This window comes from Mustela erminea, chromosome 17, assembly GCF_009829155.1.
Source record: "Mustela erminea isolate mMusErm1 chromosome 17, mMusErm1.Pri, whole genome shotgun sequence".
NCBI classification, from domain to species: Eukaryota; Metazoa; Chordata; class Mammalia; order Carnivora; family Mustelidae; genus Mustela; species Mustela erminea.
This window is the reverse complement of record NC_045630.1, coordinates 8,805,548-8,826,171: the sequence shown is the minus strand read 5'-3', so window position 1 is coordinate 8,826,171 and position 20,624 is coordinate 8,805,548. Positions and strand designations below refer to the sequence as shown.

Here is a 20,624-nt window from a genome sequence, read left to right as displayed (position 1 = left end):
TAGTTAAGTTGACTCCTCAATATTTCATAATTTTTGGTGCAGTTACAAAGGGGATTTTTTGTTGATTTCTCTCTCTGCTACTTCATTAAAAAAAAAAAAAAAGATTTATTTATTTATTTTAGAGAGGGATAGAGCATAAGTGGGAAGGGCAGAGGGAGAGAGAATCTGAAGCAGACTTCACACAGCATGGAGTCCGATGTGGGGCTCGATCTCATGACCCTGAGATGAGACCTGAGACAAAAGCAAGAGTCAGACACTTAACCTACTGAGCCACCCAGGTGCAGGTGCACCTGCTACTTCATTATTAGTGTTCAGAAATGCACCAGATTTCTGCGTATTAATTTTATATCCTGTGACTTTATTGAATTCATTTTTCAATTCTACTAGGTTTTTTTTAATTTGTTTTTTGTTTTTGTTTGTTTGTTTTGTTTTTGGTAGTATACTCGTTTTTAATGGTAAGGAATAACGTTTTAAAAAGATGCTGGCTTGCTTATGAATAGCTTTAAAAGTCAGATTAATGGGGTTGAGCTTTTTTTCTCTTGCAGAGACTAGTAGATTTTTGAGAAGGAGAATGACCTATGGAATAAGAGTTGAGTAAGGCTAATCAGGCCAGTAATACATGGGACACCCTGGTCAGAGTGGAGGGTGGGCAAAGGGAGACCCCCGGGAGGCCATTTCAGGGATCCAGATTTTGGTAATAAGTGTCTGGTTGGCTGTGACCAGTGGAAGGAGACATTTATGAAAGAATCGTTAAGATCAATGTTGCTGGCTTACAGTGAGTTGGAAGAGAGTCAAGGATGACTGATGATGTGTTTCTTGGGTGATTAGGAAAGTGATACAGAAGTAAATTGAATAGAAACACTATCGGTGTGGTGGTTTTCAGTTTGAAGGACAAAAAACAAAAACAAAAAAACGAAACCCATTTAGGTGTGTTGAGAATGAGGTAATAATGGGAACTCAGGAGAGAGACACCAGCTTTGCCATATGGAAGGTTCAGGTTTGAGAATCCTCAGACATCGGGCGACATTTGAGGCAAAGCCCCAAGAGAACCTCCCCAGGATTATATCCGCAGCCCTTACCAAGTCATTAAAGATCTTCCTAACCTCATTTCCTACCGTGTCCTGAACTTACCTTCTCTTCCAGCCACCCTGGGACTCCTTGTTTCTCGAACAGATCTGTGGGCTCCTTCCAGCTGTGGGTCTCTGCACTTCTGTTCTTCCGGCCGGATGACTCTTCCCACAGTTGGCTGCCTTGGTGCCTCCTTTTACCAAGAGAAGCCCTTTCTAAGCCTTCTAAAGTAGAACCTTCTAAAGTAGTAAAGTAGAACCTCGCTGTCATTTTAACTTTGCCTCATTTCTCTTTGTAATCCTTATAAGCACTGCTCTGGTATAAATTAATTGGTTTGCTTGGTTCTTGCTTGACCACGCCTCCACTCAGTGAAATCCAAGTGTTACGAAAAATAGGGACTTCCTTTTGTTCACTGCTCTACCCCCCGTGCCTAGCTTGTTGCCTGATGTGCTGTGGGCACACAATAAATATCTACTTAATGAATGTCTGAATTTCCCAAGACAAAATTATCAGAAAAGAAAAGTTTAACACAAAGCACCGAGCCTAAGGGAGCAGCTCGGTTGGAAGAAGGGATCCTAAGAAAGTATACTCCGGAGTGGTCAGAGAGATGGGTGCACTAGGTGTGTCAGTGTCCTGGGGGACGCAGGGGCAGGGGGAGACCTGAAGGAAGGGTGCCAAGGACATCAGGTGCAGCAGAGAAATGAAAACAAGAAAAAGGAAAAGATGATCTGATGAGGGGATTTTAGGAGAGAACCCGGCCACAGCCTTGCTGTTGGTTAGGGAGAGGTGACAGAGGCCAGGACTGTAGCTCATGGTTTAGAGTAGCAAGGGCAGTTAGGGGAGGGAAAGAAGCACATGGTGCACAAGGCATTTAAATTGTAAACAAGAGTCAATACTAAAGAAGTTGATTATTCCGGCAGTGAGTCCTATAAACTTAAGCCCCCAGCAAAATATTCTGAACTTTCAAGTGCATTAAATGAGTTTTAATTAACCAGAAGTGGCTTGATTTTAGATATTCTCCTGTATATTTTATATTTTAAAAATAGTTTCCTTTTCCACTGTCAACCATTTAAGCTTTTGGTAGTTTATTTTGGTACATATTTGCAGAAAGAATCTAATATTATCCTGCAGGGGGTTTCTATTTTTGACTTTTTATGATGGGAAATGTCAACATACAGATAAATAGAAGAGCTGCTGGGACTCTCCTATATCCATTACCTATACTTACGTTGTCATTTTGTTAAAATACTTAATGTCAATTAGGATATTAAGACATTCATCCCTGAATCCTTGAGTACAGATCTCTGTAAACAATAAGGAGTTTTCCCCACACAATTACAGTGTCACTGTCCACCTAATAAAACTTAGAAATCCTTGGGGCGCCTGGGTGGCTCAGTGGTTAAAGCCTCTGCCTTCGGCTCAGGTCATGATCTCAGGGTCCTGGGATCGAGCCCTGCATCGGGCTCTCTGCTCAGCGGGGAGTCTGCCCCCCCCGTCCCCCACCTACTTGTGATCTTTGTCAAATAAATAAAAAAAATCTTTTTAAAATAAATTTTTAAAAAAACCTTAGAAATCTTTAATATTATCTAATAAAAAATTTGTAATCAGGTTTTCCCATTTGTCACCTGAAATATCTTTAACAGATGTCTTGTTTAAAGCAGAGCACATGAAGGACCACATGGAGTATTCGATGGGCGCGTCTCTTAAGCCTCAGCTGGTCTGGAAGAGTTCTGTGTCCTCTGCCAACACCCCACTTTGGGTATATTCACTTAGTGAAGAGACAGGGCTGTTTGACTTGTGGAAAGTCCCCTTTTCTGGAAACCTCTACTGATTGCTTCAGTGAAGTGTCATTTCACTAGTTACATGACTAAATTTGTCCTACATTCTATAGTTATGTTTATTCATTTGAGATCAGCGGTGTTAGGCACAGGACTAGGTAATCAAAGAGCATGGACTTTGTCCTTAGATAAGTTGGAATCTGATATATGTTCTTGTCAGATTCTTGTAAAATTTTGCTATCCAATCCCACTTTCATCATATTTCAAATATAAATTAGTTTTTCTTGTTTAGTTAAAACAAAACTGGGGCTTACGGTTGTTTTTCAGATTTTAACTCAGTACCCAATGGCAAACTATGTTATAATGGTTAGGTGTCATCCTGTTTACATCTGATAATTCACTTCTGTGTGTTTTGTGGAACTGTCTACTGGTTCAAATGAGCAGAGAACACTTACCTAATATGTCCCATATGTTATGGTTTCGTGTTGTTGTTGTTGTTGTTGTTTTTAAGATTTATTTATTTATTTTGGAAAGAGAGAGAGACAGTAGGAGTGGAAGGGGCAGAGGGGAAGAGAGAGAGAATTTGAAGCAGACTCCCCACTGAGCACAGAGCTTGACACAGGGCTTGCAACCCAAGATCATGACCTGAACAGAAACCAGGAGTCAGACAGTAAACTACCTGAGCCACCCAGGCACCCCTGGTTTCACAGTTATTTTTTTTTTTAAATGCTTAGAAAAGATCTGAAAGAGTATACATTAAAACATTAACAGTGGTTATACCTGTCTGGTAGGGTGATGGTTAATTTTCTTTTCATTTTAGCTACACCTGCTTAGGACTCATTCTACAGTGAGCATAGATGACTTAAACAGTGAGGATAAATAAAGCAGTGAGTTCAGAACCAGCTTGACTGCAGAACATTGTGAAAGTGTGTAATGCCGTAGAACTGTACATTTGAAAAGGGTTAAAGTGGTAAATCTCATATTTTGTTGGCTTGTTGTTGTTGTTTACCACAATTAAAAAAAAAAAAAAAAGAGTCTGTGGCTTTCATACTGCAGAAAACAAAACCAAAAAGCGACTTGCCTAGTCCTACGTTTTGAGTCCCCTAGATGTTTGCATGCCTCTTGTAACTCTTGTTAGTAAATGCCTTGTCATTGCGAATCTTAATTATTGCCCCACAATGACCATAGTATCTATATATTTTTTAAAGATTTTATTCATTTATTTGACAGGCAGAGATCACAAGTAGGCAGAGAGGCAGGCAGAGAGAGAGAGGAGGAAGCAGGTTCCCCGTGGAGCAGAGAGCCCGATGTGGGGCCCGATCCCAGGACCCTGGGATCATGACCTGAGCCGAAGGCAGAGGCTTTAACCCACTGAGCCACCCAGGCGCCCCGACCATAGTATATTTTTACTTGAAATTTCAAGTATGCAGAATAGGGGCAGAAAGCATTTGTTCCAGAGGACCCTGGAGGTGTTTCCTTTGTTTGTTTAATTAGAGGCAGGATTCCGGGGACAAGACAAGATGGAGAAATGCTGATGGGAAGCATGTTGGCTCTGAAAGTCTACTTCCTGTTCATGGTGGTAACTGTGGTGACTATGTTCATTAAAGAAAAATGTGTCAGGAGAGGTTCACTTTATAACATGTCGTGATTTCAGTCCACAAATAGTATCCCATGTTAGAATCAGAGTAATGAAGTTTATGGTAATTTAATGTCAGAATTTGAAATGTGTATCATAAAGAGAAAAACATCTAGAGACCAATCTGGTGTTAATGGGCCAATCTTACTCCCCTCGCTTACAGAGTTTGTTGTGTTATGAGACACAGTGCGAGAACGTCTTAGATTTCTCCTATCTCCTCAGACGGAGAAGACTATGTTGAACTCTAGGTAACAGGGAGATGTTTCAGGCAGAAACTGCTGGAAACATGGAGCTAGATCAGTGCAAGTTTGGCAATTACTTTTCCATCATCAATAATCAAAAAATCTTAGTAGCTTTATTGGTGCTGCAGGGTGTGAGCCCCAGCAGCGAGATCACCCAGAGGTTCTGCTGCCTTTTTAACTACCCACTTCTTTCCCTTCTGCGCCTCATTCTCGGTCACCTTCCCTCTGCATGCCTACTTGGAGAAACAGAAAGTGCCCGGGTCCGGATCCTGCTAGGGGATAACCCTCAGACGTGTCCATCCCCAGGCTGTGTTCAGAGCCAGGAGCAAACACATTGGGGCCCTCTCAGGTGAAAAAATGTCCTGGGTTTCTTTGTAGGAGAAGAGGTGTTCTAGAAGGGAGGAGCACCACACTCTGGGAAGGCATGGGGAGGCAGAGAAGATGGAGGGGACTGCCCCATCCCTTGGACAGATGACTGCTGAGCCTTTAAGACACTTTCCTAGCAGTTTATTCTCTCCAGAAGAGCATGGAATTTGGATTCAGATAGACCTGAGGGTAGATCCCTATACAGTTGCTCTCAAACTGTGTGTTTTGGAGCGAATTATTTAGTCACTCTCAGTTCATTCATTTATGGAACAGAAGACAAGACAGCCTCGTAGACTTGTCCTCTGGATGAAATGGGGGACGCTGAGGACCCATCCATGTCTGCAGTGCTGTGCACATAGTGATCACAGAACAGACACGCTCCCCGGGACCTGCTCTGCACCAGCGCACCTGTCACACTCCTCTCTGTCTCTGGACTGAATGAGTCTCTTTAGGACTGATGTGTTAAGTCTTAATTACACACTATGCGTTTTTGTTCCCAAATAGTAAAAACTTTAAACCAAAGGAAGAAATGCTTTCTGTCCTTTTTAAAGAATATCCACAATAGTATTATATCTGGGGTTTCAAAAATACACTCTCGTTATGATGATAACTGACAGCATTATTTCATTATGTGATTTAATTATAAATAGAGTCTATTATTGTGCCTTTGTTTTTCACATTGAATATTAGTAGAACTTATTTTTATAACAAAAATATGAGCAGTTAAGGAGTTATAGAGGTTGGAATAAAATCTAATATTTTTAATAAATTCTAAACAGGTGATATAAAATAAATTCTTTTCTGCATATATTTTTTGATCTGGTGCATTACCGTTCCTCTAACTGGCCTCCAGGTTTATAGAGTAGTTACAGCTTCAAATAAACTTGGTTGTCTGTGGTTCAGAATGTGTAAAAATAAGCAGAACACTTGAAATTTAGCTTGTAGTTTAAATTGTTCAGGTGAGCTTAGTATGACTACCTCAAGTATCAGTAACAAATACTTTGCTAGGAAGTATTATGGGCTATGATATAATAAAAGTTAGCTACCTGGCATTTTATAAAAGAATATGTGTTTTTTTCTTGTATGTTAAATAGTTCCAGAAATCATAGCTAATTATTTGGGTAATAGTGTTTTAGAATCATTATTGGAAGGTTCTGCTTTGGGATTTAAAATTTTAATGCAGCCCAGCTTGAATTGGGAACCTTTACATAATTAAAAGGAAAATACTCTTCTAAGGAGGTATTGGCTCATCTGTTTATTAACCACCATTCTCTTTAAGAATTAGAGTGGGTGGAACTGGAGGGTTATTAATACTGAGCGAAACAGGTCAGTCAGAGAAAGACAAGTATCGTACGGTTTCATTCGTATCCGGAGTATACGAAACAGTGCAGAGGATCATAGGGGAAGGGAGGGAAAATGAAATGGCAAGAAATCAGAGAGGGAGAAAAACCAGGAGAGACTCTTAACTCTAGAAAACAGAGGGTTGCTGGAGGGGGGGGTAGAAGGGAAGATGGGGTGCTTGGGGGTGGGCATTCAGGAAGACACCTGATGTGATGAGCGCTGGGTGTTTTAGGTAGCTGGTGAATTACTGAACTCCACATCTAAAACTAATGATGCCCTGTATGTTGGCTAATTGAGTTTAAATTAAAAAATTGCAATATTTTAAAAAAAGACTAAGAGTCCCCTTTAAGAATGAGAGTTCAGGCATGAACCATGTTCTGAAAACTTCCCTATTTTTCTTCATTTTCTTCATTGTAGGATATGTCCATGATTTTGTATTATGGCTGGCAAAAAAGAACCCAGAGCTTTTCTGTTTCCTGGCCCACTTGTTCAAACATGGTGACGTAAAGGGTCAAGTGTTCTGAGTTCAGATTTCAGCTCTCACCTGCATGTGCTGTACGGCAGGAAACCCTGGGCTTTGGTGGTGGAGTGTCCTCTTCCCTTGGTACTGACCCAAGTGCCACTTGAATATCTTGAGCCGTTTTTGGTAGCTGCTTCTCTCTTTTATTGTTTCAGTTTAGGATTATTTAGGAATAGGGTTCATTTATAGAGCATTTCGAAACATAAAATGTAGGCTTATTTCTATTTTACGGCTTGCTCATAGTAACACTTTGTTCAACTAGGCTTCAGAAGGACCTGATTGAATCACGTGTGAAATGTTGCCTTATAATTACAGGTGTTAGAATGAGTAATAACACAGTTTGGTGTGTGCTGTAAGTACGTAGAGTTTCTTACTCATTTTTCTTACTATGCCCAGAATCTTCCATAGTGCTTGACCCTTAATTGGCACATGTCATTGAGGCCATGGATATTTAGCATATTTCATCAAAATAGCCAAGTTGCGTGTAGCTACTTAGATCGCTGTATTACTATTCTGATATTTTTCCAAAGCCATCCTTTTTCATAAATACAAACATTTAATTCATTTTCTAAACAGTTCCCTTTCAGTAGTCTGCTTGAGAATGGCAATTAATCACTTCTATTGTCATTTTTGTAAATTACAGTCATTGATAATCACTTAGAGTCCCATATGTAATTTTTTAAATAGCTTGTTGGATTATAGCAAGGAGAAATTCTTAAAATTTTATCACTGAAACTTCTTTTAGGTATAATTTTGAAAATATGCTTCCTTCAAAATCTTACTTTGATTCCCGATAGCTCTTTTAAAGCTGAAAAACCTGGGGGCTTGGAGGTGCCCTCTGCCTAGGATCACCGCCCGCTGCCGGTGTGGGAGATGCTGGACTTGGGTCTGGAGCTCCGATTTTAGGTTCTTGTCTTAGTCACCTTGACATCATCAGCACAGCAGGCATACAGCTGAGGTGTAGGTGGACTGCATAGGGCCTTCTTTCCTTTTTTGTTCTTCCTGTTTCTGCTTCATTGAGTTCATTCGTGAGTATTTCTGTTGGGCCCACTCATCTTTGGAGTGTCTGTCCTCTGTTCTTTACGTTAAAAACCACTCAGTCACTTCAGTCCTGAGGTATTTACAGTGTCCCCTTACGTGCTCTCACGTCACAGGCACTGGAGGGGAGAGTGGGGCATGGAATTTCTAATTTCTCGGTGGCTTCTCTGCTAGGACATCGCGTTCACCTGCATTAAATAAACCCTGGCCAGACACTTAATAGGAGTTTTGTGGAGAAGGAAATACACTAGAAGAACAGGGGTCTGCGAAGAGAATCGGACTGGGTCTGTGCTCTGGGGATACGTGTAAACTACGCCTATTTATGGTGTTGGTGTTTGAAAACTTTCGTATTTCAAACAAGAATATAAATTGGCATTCTGTAGTTGGTGTTTTTTAACATTCGTATATCAAAAGGTACGTAACATTGCTGTACAATATCTAACTGTGAAACAATAGATTTTATGATGTGTTGAATCTGCCAACTTTTTGTTGTCTACAGACCGCCGGGTCCTCGCTTTCCTCCTTACCCAGCTTAAACTCGTCCCTCGATTCTCTCAACCCACGTGTCTTGCATCCTCTGTTCTCTTTCTTGCTTTGCCAAACCGACTCGGTTCAAGTACAGCTTTGCTGCAGTCCAGTCGTCCGTGCTCCGCCTGCGCCCGCGTCACTGAATGTATCTGGTGGAAGTGCACAACCATGACCCTGGCACCGGCTTGAATTCTTGATCGTTAAATTCCAGTGGGCAGGGGGCGCCTGGTTGGCTCAGTGGGTTAAGCGTCTCCCTTCAGCTCAAGTCATGATCTCGGGGTCCTGGGATCGAGCCCTGCGTCGGGCTCCCTGCTCAATGGGGAGCCTGCGTCCCCTTATCTCTCTGTCTACCCCTCTGCCTACTTGTGCTCTCTCTGTCTCTCTTTGTCAAATAAATAAATAAAATCTTTTTAAAAAACAGACACTGTTTAGGCGCAGGTGGGCACAGTTCTTGGTGCTAAGATCGGTGGAGCTTATGTTCTTGTTGAGACAGTAAGCAAAAAAGACACTAAGTTAGTCATTTCATATGTTTGAAGATAACATGGAATGAAATAAAAACTAGAACAGGTCAGAGGGCTGGGGGAGTCCTGGCTGAGGGGTGCAGGTCACAGTGTTCAGGATGGTCAAGGTAGGCGTCCGTGAGAAGGTGAGATCTGATCTGAGATCGAAGGTGGGGAGGGGTTCGCTGCGGGCTGTGCGAGAGGACGGAACGCTGGCACAGAGGGTGCAGTCCACGTTCGAGGGGGGCCTGGCACAGGGGCCTGAGAGAGAGTACTGACTAGGTGAGGAGGTCAGAAACTTAAGTAGGGTGGGTGAGAGGCCCAGATTGTGTAGGACCCCTGCTGTTCACTGAGAGGCCTTTGTTTTCTATTCTTAGTGAACTGGAAACACTGCAGGATTTTTTTTTTTTTTCTGGCAGCTCATCATGTGAAGGTTCCTGCCACATGTGTTAGGTAACGGCGGATCTAGCCCTTTCAAGTTTCTGAGTAGGAAGAACTTCATGGCACCTGGGCAGGTTGAGGCACTCGGCTGTGAGAGTCGGAAGCAGAATTGCGTCCTCGGTGAAAGCCGGGGGAAGGCAGATAACCGCCAGTATCAAACAGGAGCAGCCCAGGTTTCTGGTATGGCTGGTAGGGAAGTGAGGAAAGCTGGAGGAGGGACAGAATCCAGAGAAAAGACAGCGGCTGTAGGACCCAGCAAGTCAGCCAGGTAGATACCGCCCCTGTAGAGTTCATCACGGGTATCACAAAATGCAGATCCAGAATGGGAAGAGGTCTGAATTTTTCTGTTGGCCCACCAAGAGATGATGGCTGAAGCCATGAAACCTTGTTAGAAAAGAGAAGAAAACGAAGCAGAGATCCTTGGGTGAATATCTTTTCTGGTGAAAGGAGTCCATGAACTAGTCCAATGTGGCCAACAACAGGATCTTATAGAGACTTCGAGATGGTAGTTAATGGTTGCTAATAGAGGTAGGACAGAACACGCAGACTCTCAGTAAAAACACAGTTGACTTTGTCAGCTGGAGGGAAATTGTTTCTTCCAAAAAGCAGTGTCAGTAAACAACTCTACCCTATTCTGTGTTGTCATCTAATACTACATATCCTTAAAAATCCACGCAGGTGTACACCTGATGATAATAGCTAACATCTACTGAAAGCTTATTATGTGTCATACATTATGCTGAGTATTTTACTGATTTATTACTAATTCCCACACCAGTTTTATGATGTAGGTACTTGTTTCCCCTTTAATTCTTGAAGACTGGAGAGATTAATTTAACTTGTCCAAGGTTACATGGTAGGAAAAGTAATTGAATCCAGGAATGCGGTGTTAGAGTCCACACTCTTAGCCACTATGGGATGCTACTTTTCTTTGAAGTCTTCTGAGATATTCCCTGACATAATTTATCCCTTTTGACTCACTGGCTCCACAGGCTGTGATGACTGAGAATTTAGGTGGTATATATCGTCAAAGGGTGTACAGTTTGGCAAGGGATCAGGATTCCTTCTTAAGTGAAAAATAATAATACAAGATAATGAAAAATGAGGGATACAATAATGAGAATATGGAGAGGGGAATGTAGGTTTGGATCTGGGCCTTAAAGGGTAGGTATTCTTTTGAGTGTAGGTGATTACTTAGGGGTAGGGGTGAACTCAGCGGATGCCAGTCCAGGTACTAAGAGCAGCTGGAGTGAAGGTGTAGATACAGGACAGAGCAAGATGTATCTGGGGAAACTTCAGTCATCCGGTTTGGTTGGTTGATAGAGCATGTGGCCGGAATGGGTGTTGGATTGGAAAGGAAGACAGGCCAAGTTGTGAACACCCCGAGGGGAGGCCCGTGACAAGCTGTGAGAGGGCAGGCAGTGGTTTTGCCTTGAACAGAACTCTGTCGTTCTCGACTATTTACTTCGTGGTTTGAATGTAAGTATATTCAAAGAGACATTTTATGTTATTTCTAGAATGCCAGTTAATGAAAACAGAACGACCAAAGCCAAACACATTTATTATCAGATGTCTTCAGTGGACCACTGTTATAGAGAGAACATTTCATGTAGATACTCCAGAGGAAAGGTAAGAACCCTGTTTTTCCTATTTCATGAAAAAGCAACAGTCGGTGTAAAGATATATGTGTATCTGACGTCCTCATTTGTGAATCTGTGCGAACACATTTGTCAAATCCTGTAGTCCCTTAATTGTTTCTGGTATGATAACAGGGGCTTGCAACAACCTCAGGAACTGCTGTAAGATATTCTTCTCAACAAAACCCAAGATGTTTAAAAACTGAAATATAAACTGGGACGTTTTTATAACTAAACTACCTTAAAAAATGGTCAAATTGATTGTGTTCATATTTGGAATCTCGAGGCTGGTCCTGGCACAGGTTTCAAGCAGCGCTGCTGTTATGCAGGGGCTGCCCGAGTGTTAGGCAGGGAAGGATCCTGAGACCGGAACTAAGCTCCCTGAAAAACCAGGACCAGGATTCACTGGCCTCCACTGGCCTCACTGCTAAAGAGGGGAGTGGCCACTTCCCTGAGCCTATATTGTCATGCTCCAGATTGGTGCATTCCTGCAACCTCTGCCCCCCCAACCCCCTAGTTCTGTTTTCATACCCTTTTATCTGGTGCTAACTGAGTTAAGTCCAACAAGCCCAACCACAAAACCATTTTCTTGCACGGATGTTGTCATGGTTGATCCAAATCAGCAACTTCATGAAGTCAAATATTACTAGTTTATGTTCCAAATGAGTAAATCAGGTCTTAGGAGGCTTGTCTAAGATTTTTGAAAAAAAGCCAGAAATAACCTCCCATAAGGCCTAGTAAATAGTAAAGTATTATTTTAATAATGCTTTTGATCAGTAAACATAATTTTATAACCGGAGTTAAGGATAGATCCAATTTTCTTTTGTACACTCCCGGTCTTACTCTGTGCAGACATATTTAGGTCTTGAGCGTACATACAATTCCGTACGTCTTTCTCCCTGTCCGCTCCTGTCTTCCCGGGGCATTTCTATCTGCTAAGTCTTCAGTGTGTTTAGACTTCCACCCGTAACCATGATTGGGCCAGTTCCCATTCATCTGTCAGATCTGAGCTTCAAACACCACATTTCCTACAAACCCTTCTCTGACTCGCTAGAGACCGAGCCTGTCCCTGTACCTTTTATATCCAGGCTGTCAGCCCTGTAATCTTTGTTTGCCTTTCTCGCTAGACCGTGAGGTTCTTGACTAGCAGGGATCGTATTTTCCTTGCTCAATATTCTATCTTTACAGCCTAGTCCAGGATCCAGCGTAGTATTTGTTGACTGGCTGAATGAATGGAAATATTATTCTTAGTGGATTTACAACATCTCATTGAAGCATGATTAATTTTGCCATTTACGTTTGCAAAGCTGGATTTACGCCATGTCTTAAGACTTCAGAATAGTTCCTGCATTTATAGATCACGCTACTTTTCTGAACAATCAGTTTTTATTTGCATTTATGACTAGAAGAAAGCAGTTTTAGTAAAAAATGAAAAAACAGCATCTTTATATTTACCATGGGGTGTGTTTTTCTACATTCATCTAGAATCTGGTGCTTGGAGGTTTTATATGACTTTAATGTTAATGAAGACTTAGAAAAAATGTAGTGAGAACTAGAAAAGCTGTGTATTTTCTATGTTCTGTCTGCCAGTCTAAAATCCGTTCTTGTTGTAAATGAAATATGTATCTCTAATCTTAATCTAAAAAAAACCTTCTATTTGTTTTATTGCATGATAGACATTTAGAATCTGCATTTTCCAAGGCATGAGACTATTGTACCAGCTCAGTTCTTCATTTTTTTTTTTTTTAAAGATTTTATTTATTTATTTGACAGAGAGAGATCACAAGTAGGCAGAGAGGCAGGCAGAGAGGGAGGGAGGAAGCAGGCTCCCTGCTGAGCAGAGAGCCTGATGCGGGGCTTGATCCCAGGACCCTGGGATCATGACCTGAGTAGAAGGCAGAGGCTTTAACCCACTGAGCCACCCAGGCGCCCCTGGTTCTTCATTTCTTTTCATTGAATAACCCATTCTGTCTTCAGTGATTACGGATGGCACATATACATAAATATTTGTATTTTTAGGTTTTTTTCTTTTTTTTTTCTCTTTGATTTCTCTGTCATTCTAGCACTAAGACCACATGGTTTTTGTTAGAGAAGGCTAATAAAGCTTTTAACTTCTAAGGGAAGGAAAAGGCCTTAACTAGAAGTAAGAAAATTAAGAAAGGAAAAAATTTCAGGTAAAAGCAAACATTAGAGTAAAGCAAAACTTCAGTTGCTACTTTTTTTTCCCCCCAAATCTTCTTAGCTTTTGCAGGCATAGTATCTGCAGATATTAGTAATTTTGTCTCTTCCTTTCAGGTAGGATGGCCTATTATTTTTTTGTTTTAAACTAATACATGATTTTTGTGATAGCATACTCGTTTTGTTTTTGCTCTGGTTTTACTGAACGCACTTCAAATTACTCACCATCATATATGAAATATGTTTCATGTACAGTTTATTTTGTTACACTGGGACATCCACTTTACATCCGAGAGTATTTTTCTTTCTTAGAGCTAATCACTCTCATTGTTACAACGATGGCCCCACTACACTCGCCCACACACGTTCACGTGCACGCCTGTACCCACTTCTGTCACAGCTGCAGGGAGCTGTTTGTCGTTTCCCAAGTCCCAGTTCTGCAGTGACTCTCACATCGCTTGTGGGCTTCCGGGCTTTTTGCCCTTACACCAGACATGCCTTCCCTTGCTTGTTTCTTCCTGTACCAGCTCACCGTGTACATCCCCATTTACAAATCATTTCGCTCCTTTGGTCCCCACTCCAGCATTGTTTTTCTTCTCAGTGCAAACGTGTTATCATTTTACCTAGAACACTTCATTGTACATGTTTACAGTATCAGGGTTTCCCTTCTGGCTATAAGTTCGTACTACACTATGGCTTACTGAGATTTACTAGCATACATATATTAGGCATTTTAATTAAATGCATATTTTTAAATGAATGATCAGCTTATGAAAATTGATTCATTTTCATTTAAGTAGTATGTATACTTTAAATAGATAAATTTATTTGCTTCATGGGAGGCGTCTCCATTCTGTTTTCCAAATTGAGTACATTTTCTAACATTATGTGGGAACTAGAAGATTGCTTGCTTTCTTTGATTAGTGAGATATTTGGGCCCAATACTCCTCTGCAGAGCATCCAGATATATTTTAATTTTGGTGAGTGAGGTAATTTAGGTCAATAGTCAACCTGAGAACTCTCTGAAAAGATGGACAAAATTTAAAAAGAAAAAAAGGCATACACGGGACAATTTACCTGTGAAGAATGATGGGAACAAAACTTTATGGAAGGGTGAAACCCAGAGAGATGAGCCCACTCTTTTACTAGGGTTTGCCTGCCGATTCTAGAAGTATCTGAGACGCTGACATTTGGAATAACTGTCAGATGTAGGAATCATGTCCTGGAATCCAGGGCCTACCAAAAAGGGATCATGGTATGTCAGTACATTTTAGGTTGGCACTAGAAGAAAGGATAAACTGGATTTAGACTTACCTTTTAAGGATTGAAGTGTAGCTTTCAATTATTTGAGGTCTTAAGTTTGGTTAATGTGATCTACTTTTGCTAAGTCTCCTTGGGACTGTTAAAATTAAATATAAACAATCTCAAACTCTCTTTACATTTTAATGTACATCGTTTGATAGGATTAAAAAATAAATAAGTACACCAAGGTTCAAAGATTCTGAAATCACAGAGACAAAACAGACAGCTGAATAGGCTCTCCAGATAATGGAGTTATCGGACAGAGATGAAAAGAACTCTGTGTGAGTATATTCAAGGAAATAACATTTAAGACAGGAAATTCATCAGAGAGCTAGAAATTATAAAAAAGAATAAAATGGGAATTCTAAAATTGAAAAAAAATTTTTTTTTTTTTAAAGATTTTATTTATTTATTTGTCAGGCATAGAGGGAGAGGGAGCGAGTGAGCACAGGCAGACAGAGAGGCAGGCAGAAGCAGAGGGAGAAGCAGGCTCCCTGCCGAGCAAGGAGCCCGATGCGGGACTCAATCCCAGGACGCTGGGATCATGACCTGAGCCGAAGGCAGCCGCTTAACCAACTGAGCCACCCAGGCGTCCCGAAAAAAAAAAATTTTAAATCACGAGTACTGGTGGATAGTTTTAACAGTAAATTAGTCCTAACAATGGGGAAAATTAGGAGCTCAAACATAGTTTATAACAGAATATGCAGAATGAAACATGGACGTAAGGACGGAAAATAAAAGTAAATAAGAAGCCAATGTAAGATGAATGCAGCGAGAAGGTCTTACATATACATAATTGGAATTTCAAAATGGAGGAGAGAAAGAATGGGTCAGAAAATATTTGAAGTGATAATGGCTGAAAATTTTCTAAAATGGCTAAAGATAGCAAACCATGTATTTGGGAAGTCCTGAAAATCTCATGCCGGAAAAATACAAAGAAAACCCACTTAGTGTCCTTAGACTTTTGAAAACAGAGACAATGGGAAAATCCTCAAAGCCAATAGAGATAAGTTACCTTCAAAAGAGCATCAATTAGACCAAAAGGTGTTATCAATAGAAATAACTGACATGGAATTTATGGGATGGAATGATAATTGGAGATAATGGAATGATGTTCTTAAAGTGCTGAAAGAAAATAAGTGTTGATGAGCAAAACCACTTTCCAAGGGAACTAAGATGAAAATATTTCAGTCAAATATTTCAATAACTTCAGTTAAGAAATGATAGAATTTCTCACCAGCAGACTTGCAGGAAAGAAATACTAACAGCATTATTCAGACAGACTAAAAATAATCCCAGATGGGAGAAGAGATGTAGGAAGGAATGAAAAACAAAATGGTAAATAAGTTGATAAAACCAAAGGAGTATTGATCTTATGAATAATAATAACATTTTGTGCTTTAATTATATGAATAATGAAAAATTAAAATAATAATATATAAACTGAGGTTGAGGGAAAATGAAAGCTAATGTCTTATGATATCGCTGCTTCCTAGAAAACTTAAAAGTATGGACATTGGGGAGGGTATGTGCTTTGGTGAGTGCTGTGAAGTGTGTAAACCTGGCGATTCACAGACCTGTACCCCTGGGGATAAAAATATGTGTTTATAAAAAATAAAAAATTATAAAAAAAAAAGTATGGACATATAATATTAGATTTTGTTAAATTGAGGATGAATGTTATGATTTCATTGCTAAAAGGAAGGCAAGCACATGATGGCCACAATGCTGATATGAGGAGAAATAGAATCATAAAAAATTTATTAATCTGGAGTACATTATGTAGGTTGACTGTATGAAGTTAATGTTATATATAAAAGTATGCCAAAAACAAGGCAGGGAAGCCACAGGAAAAATGAAATGGAATTCTGAAAATTTTTAAAACAATGAAACAAAAACAGGGAGGAAAAAAAGAAGAGGAAGAAAGTAGGAAAAAGTGAAATGGTAGACTTATGTGTAACCATATATATAGTTCAATTAAGTATTAATGGGTTAAACACTGCTGTTAAAAGGCAGAGAGTTTCAGAATTAAAAATACGAGGCCGACTTATGTGCTGTTTATAAGAAATGCACTTTAAGCATTATAAAGACATAGCTAAGTTGAAAATAAATGGATTAGTAAAAATATATTATGCCAACAATAACCATGGGGAGAGATTTGCTATATCAGATTTCAAAATAAGGTAATATTCTAGAGAATTCCAGGACACTTTATAATGACAAAAGGGTCAATTAATATGGATGCTGTAACAATCATAAATATTTATACATGCAATAACAGAATTGGACAGAGAAAAGTTGACAGAGAAAATATCCCACAACCATATTTGTAGATTTTTAAATTCTTTCCAGCAAGTGATAGAGCAGCTAGAGAAAAACATTAAGCAAAGTCATAGAATAACACTGTCATCCACCTTGATGTAGTTGATATTTACAGAATACTAAACCCAAAAGTGAGAGTATACACATTGTTTTCAAACGCACATGGTATATTCACCAGGACAGCTTATATTCTGGATCATAAGCAATTCTTAATATATTTAGCATGTTTGAAATTATATAAAATATGGTTTTTGCTTCAATAGAATTGCTTCGAAATCAGTAAGAAGAAGAACCTGAAAAGCTCCTAAGTATTTGGAAATTAAACAGCATACCTCTTAAAAATCACTGGGTCGGGGTGCCTGGGTGGCTCAATGGGTTAAGCCTCTCCCTTCGGCTCAGGTCATGGTCCCAGGGTCCTGGGATCGAGCCCCGCATCAGGCTCTCTGCTCGGCAGGGGGCCTGCTTCCTCCTCTCTCTCTGCCTGCCTCTCTGCTTACTTGTGATCTCTGTCAAATAAATAAATAAAATCTTAAAAAAAAAAAAATCATTGGGTCAAAAACAAAATTCACAGGGGCCATTAGAAAGTCATTTTTAAATGAGTGATAATGAAAATAAAGCATATAAAAATTAGTGAGTGCTTCGAGGGAAATTTTGTAACAATAAATGCCTATACACTAAAAGAAGAAAGTTAAGTCAGTGACCTAAGCTTTCTTTTTAAGAAACTAGGAAAGTATGGGGCGCCTGGGTGGCTCAGTGGTTTAAGCCGCTGCCTTCAGCTCAGGTCATGATCTCAGGGTCCTGGGATCGAGTCCCGCATCGGGCTCTCTGCTCGGCAGGGAGCCTGCTTCCCTCTCTCTCTCTCTGCCTGCCTCTCCATCTACTTGTGATTTCTCTCTGTCAAATAAATAAATAAAATCTTTAAAAAAAAAAAAAAAGAAAGAAACTAGGAAAGTAGAGTAAACCCAAGTAAACATCCAGAGGAGACATTAGAGCTCAAAAATCAGTGAAATAGAAAACAAAATGATCAATAAACCAAAACGAATTCTTCGAAAAAAACCCAAAAAGAATGGAAAGCATCTTGGAAGATTGTTAAAGAAAAGGAAGAAAAGAGGGAAGACACAGATTACAAATATGCCAACCCAAGAAAACATTAGAAAACTTGAACAGCCAATGTCAATGAATAGAATTGAGTTAATAATTTAAAAACCTTTTCTCAAAGAAAACTCCCAAGTCCAGATGGCTTCAGTGATGAGTTCTGTCAAATATTTAAAGAAATATTACCAGTCCTACACCATCTAGTTCAGAAAATAATGGAGAAGGGAACACTTTCCAACTTATTTAAAAGGGCACTCCTGTTTCAAAACCAGGCAAAGCTATCATAAGAAGATAGAACTATAATCTAATATACTTGCAAACATCAGTGCAAAGTTTCTTAACAAAATTTTAACAAATTCCAAAAATATGGAAAAAATAATAAATCATGACCAAATGGAGTGTATCCAAAGAGTTCAGTTGCATTATCTGAAATCATTAAACTAAATTCACTATATTCAGAGGATAAAGTAGAAAAACCACATGGTCATCGCAACAGATGCAGGAAAAGCATTTGCCAGAATTCAGTACCCTTTCATCACTAAAACACTCAGCTGACAAGGGATAGAGGGGAACTTACTCAACTTCTGTCTATAAAAAAAACCTATGGCTTATGTGATCATCAAAGGTAAAACCTTCCGTGCTTTCTCCCTAAGATCTGGAACAGAGTAGCAATGTCTTCTCTCACCAGTGTTATTTAACATTCTACTAATCGTCTGATATAGGTCATTTAAGGCAAGAAAAACAAGTAGAAGGCAAATAGATTGGAAAGAAAGATGTAAAACTGCTCTTATTTTTAGACATTTGCCAACTTAATAAGGCTTCAGGGTACAAGGTAAACATACAAAACCAACTTTATTTGTAAGTACTACCAAAACATTAGAAAATTTAAAAAAATTTTAAAAGCCTCCACAGCAGCATAAATAGTTAGGAATAGATAACTCAGGAAGGGGTCTCTAAGAAAGTGAAGAATGCTGCCAAAGAAAGAAACATTCTAAGAAAACAGTCAATTGATGTTGTTCAAGGGAGACTGGCAGAGTAGGAAGATTTTGAGATCACGTCCTCTCACAGTCACACCATTGCCATAACTATATATGGAGTAACTCACTTTGAGAAGACTACTGAACAGCTCTTCCATGACTAAAGATATATTTTAAAAACCACATCAAGAAGAGTAGGAGGTACAGAGACAAACTTGGGAACCAAACCTCAGATATGCTAACCCACAAACAGGAGGGCTATCAGTTGCAGAAGTCCTGTGTGAGGACCTCTATTGGGCACCTCAGCCCTGGATTTGCACTGGGAAGGCAAGCCTCCATAGCCTCTGGCTTTGAAAATTAGTGGGTCTTAACTCCAGGAAAGCTATATGTAACAGCACTCTCAAAGAGTGCGTACACAGTATCACTCACTCTGAGACCCAGTGTAGAGGCAGTAGTTTGAAAGCTTTTGTGCTATATGTAAAGATTGCAAGGTTGTGCTGGAGGGTCAGGAATCTGTAGGAACTTTCTCCGGTAATGGAAGAACTGGCAGGTGCTATTTTTCTTGATCTCCTTCAGCGTAGTTGGCCCTGTGCTGGAAGCACCAGTTCTGACACTCTCCTTCTGCCTTGCTAGCACTGCAGACACCTGTCGTATGGACCTGCCCTGGTGGGTATCCCTCCAAAGCTGCTCCTGCCCCTCCACACCCAGCAGGCATCACTTAGAGGGAATAACAGAAGACTAAAGTATGCAGAAGAACAGATCAGCAATCCGAAAGACAAAACCTAAAAGTACTGGAAGACACTCAAGCTGAACCACAGAGAGTAAAAGAATCTAAAAATACGAAGATATGTAAGGGACAACATCAAACTTAGTAATATTTGCATTATAGGGTTCTCAAAGGAGAAGAGAGAGAAAAGGGGGAAGAAAACTTCTTTGAAGAACTAAGAATTGAAAACTTCCTAACCTGGAGAAGGAAACAGACAGCCAGGTCCAGGAAGCATAAAGAGTCCTAAATAAGATAAACCCAAAGAGATCCGCATCAAGACACACAATAATTAAAATATCAAAAATTAAAGATGAAAATTAATCTTAGAGGTAGCAAGTTATATAAAAGGGAAATGTGGTAAGGCTGGTCTTTCAGCAGAAACTTTGCGAGCCAGAAGCGAGTGGCATGATACAATCTAAGTGATGAAAGGAAGAAAACTAGAACCAAGAATACTCTATTCAGCAAGGTTGTCATTCACCGTAGAAGGAAGGAGAAAAGAGTTTCCCAGACAAATGAAAGTTAAGCTCATCACAACTCAACTGGCCTTATAAGAAATGTTAAAGGGACTTTTTTAAGACGAAAAGACAGGCCATAATGAGAACGAAGAAAATTACTAGTGAAAAATTTCAGTGGTAAAAGCAAACATATGATAAAGGTAGTCAGTCAGTCATTTATAAAACTAGTATGAAGATCAAGAGATGAAAGTAGTAAAATCAGTTCTATCTAGAATAATTAATTAATGTATATACAAATTAAAATGTAAACTGTGAAGTCAAATACATAAAATGTGGAGAGCAGTAGTAAAAATATGGTGCTTTTAGAATGTGTTAAAGTTAATTGAACATTAGCTTTAATAGACTTATATACATAGAGTGTTTTATGTGAACCT

General features: G+C 39.7%; 1 protein-coding gene across 4 annotated transcripts in view; it reads left to right on the top strand.

The window, feature by feature from the left end:
• Positions 1-20,624, top strand: part of AKT3 (AKT serine/threonine kinase 3) — a 303,335-nt gene that overhangs the window by 146,064 nt on the left and 136,647 nt on the right. For 3 of the 4 annotated variants that reach the window (XM_032317285.1, XM_032317283.1, XM_032317284.1), the window contains one exon: positions 10,976-11,087. The exons of the other annotated variant lie outside the window; for it this stretch is intronic. In XM_032317285.1, the coding sequence (XP_032173176.1) occupies positions 10,976-11,087 (112 nt within the window). The remainder of the gene's footprint in view (positions 1-10,975; positions 11,088-20,624) is intronic. 4 annotated transcript variants of the gene reach the window in all.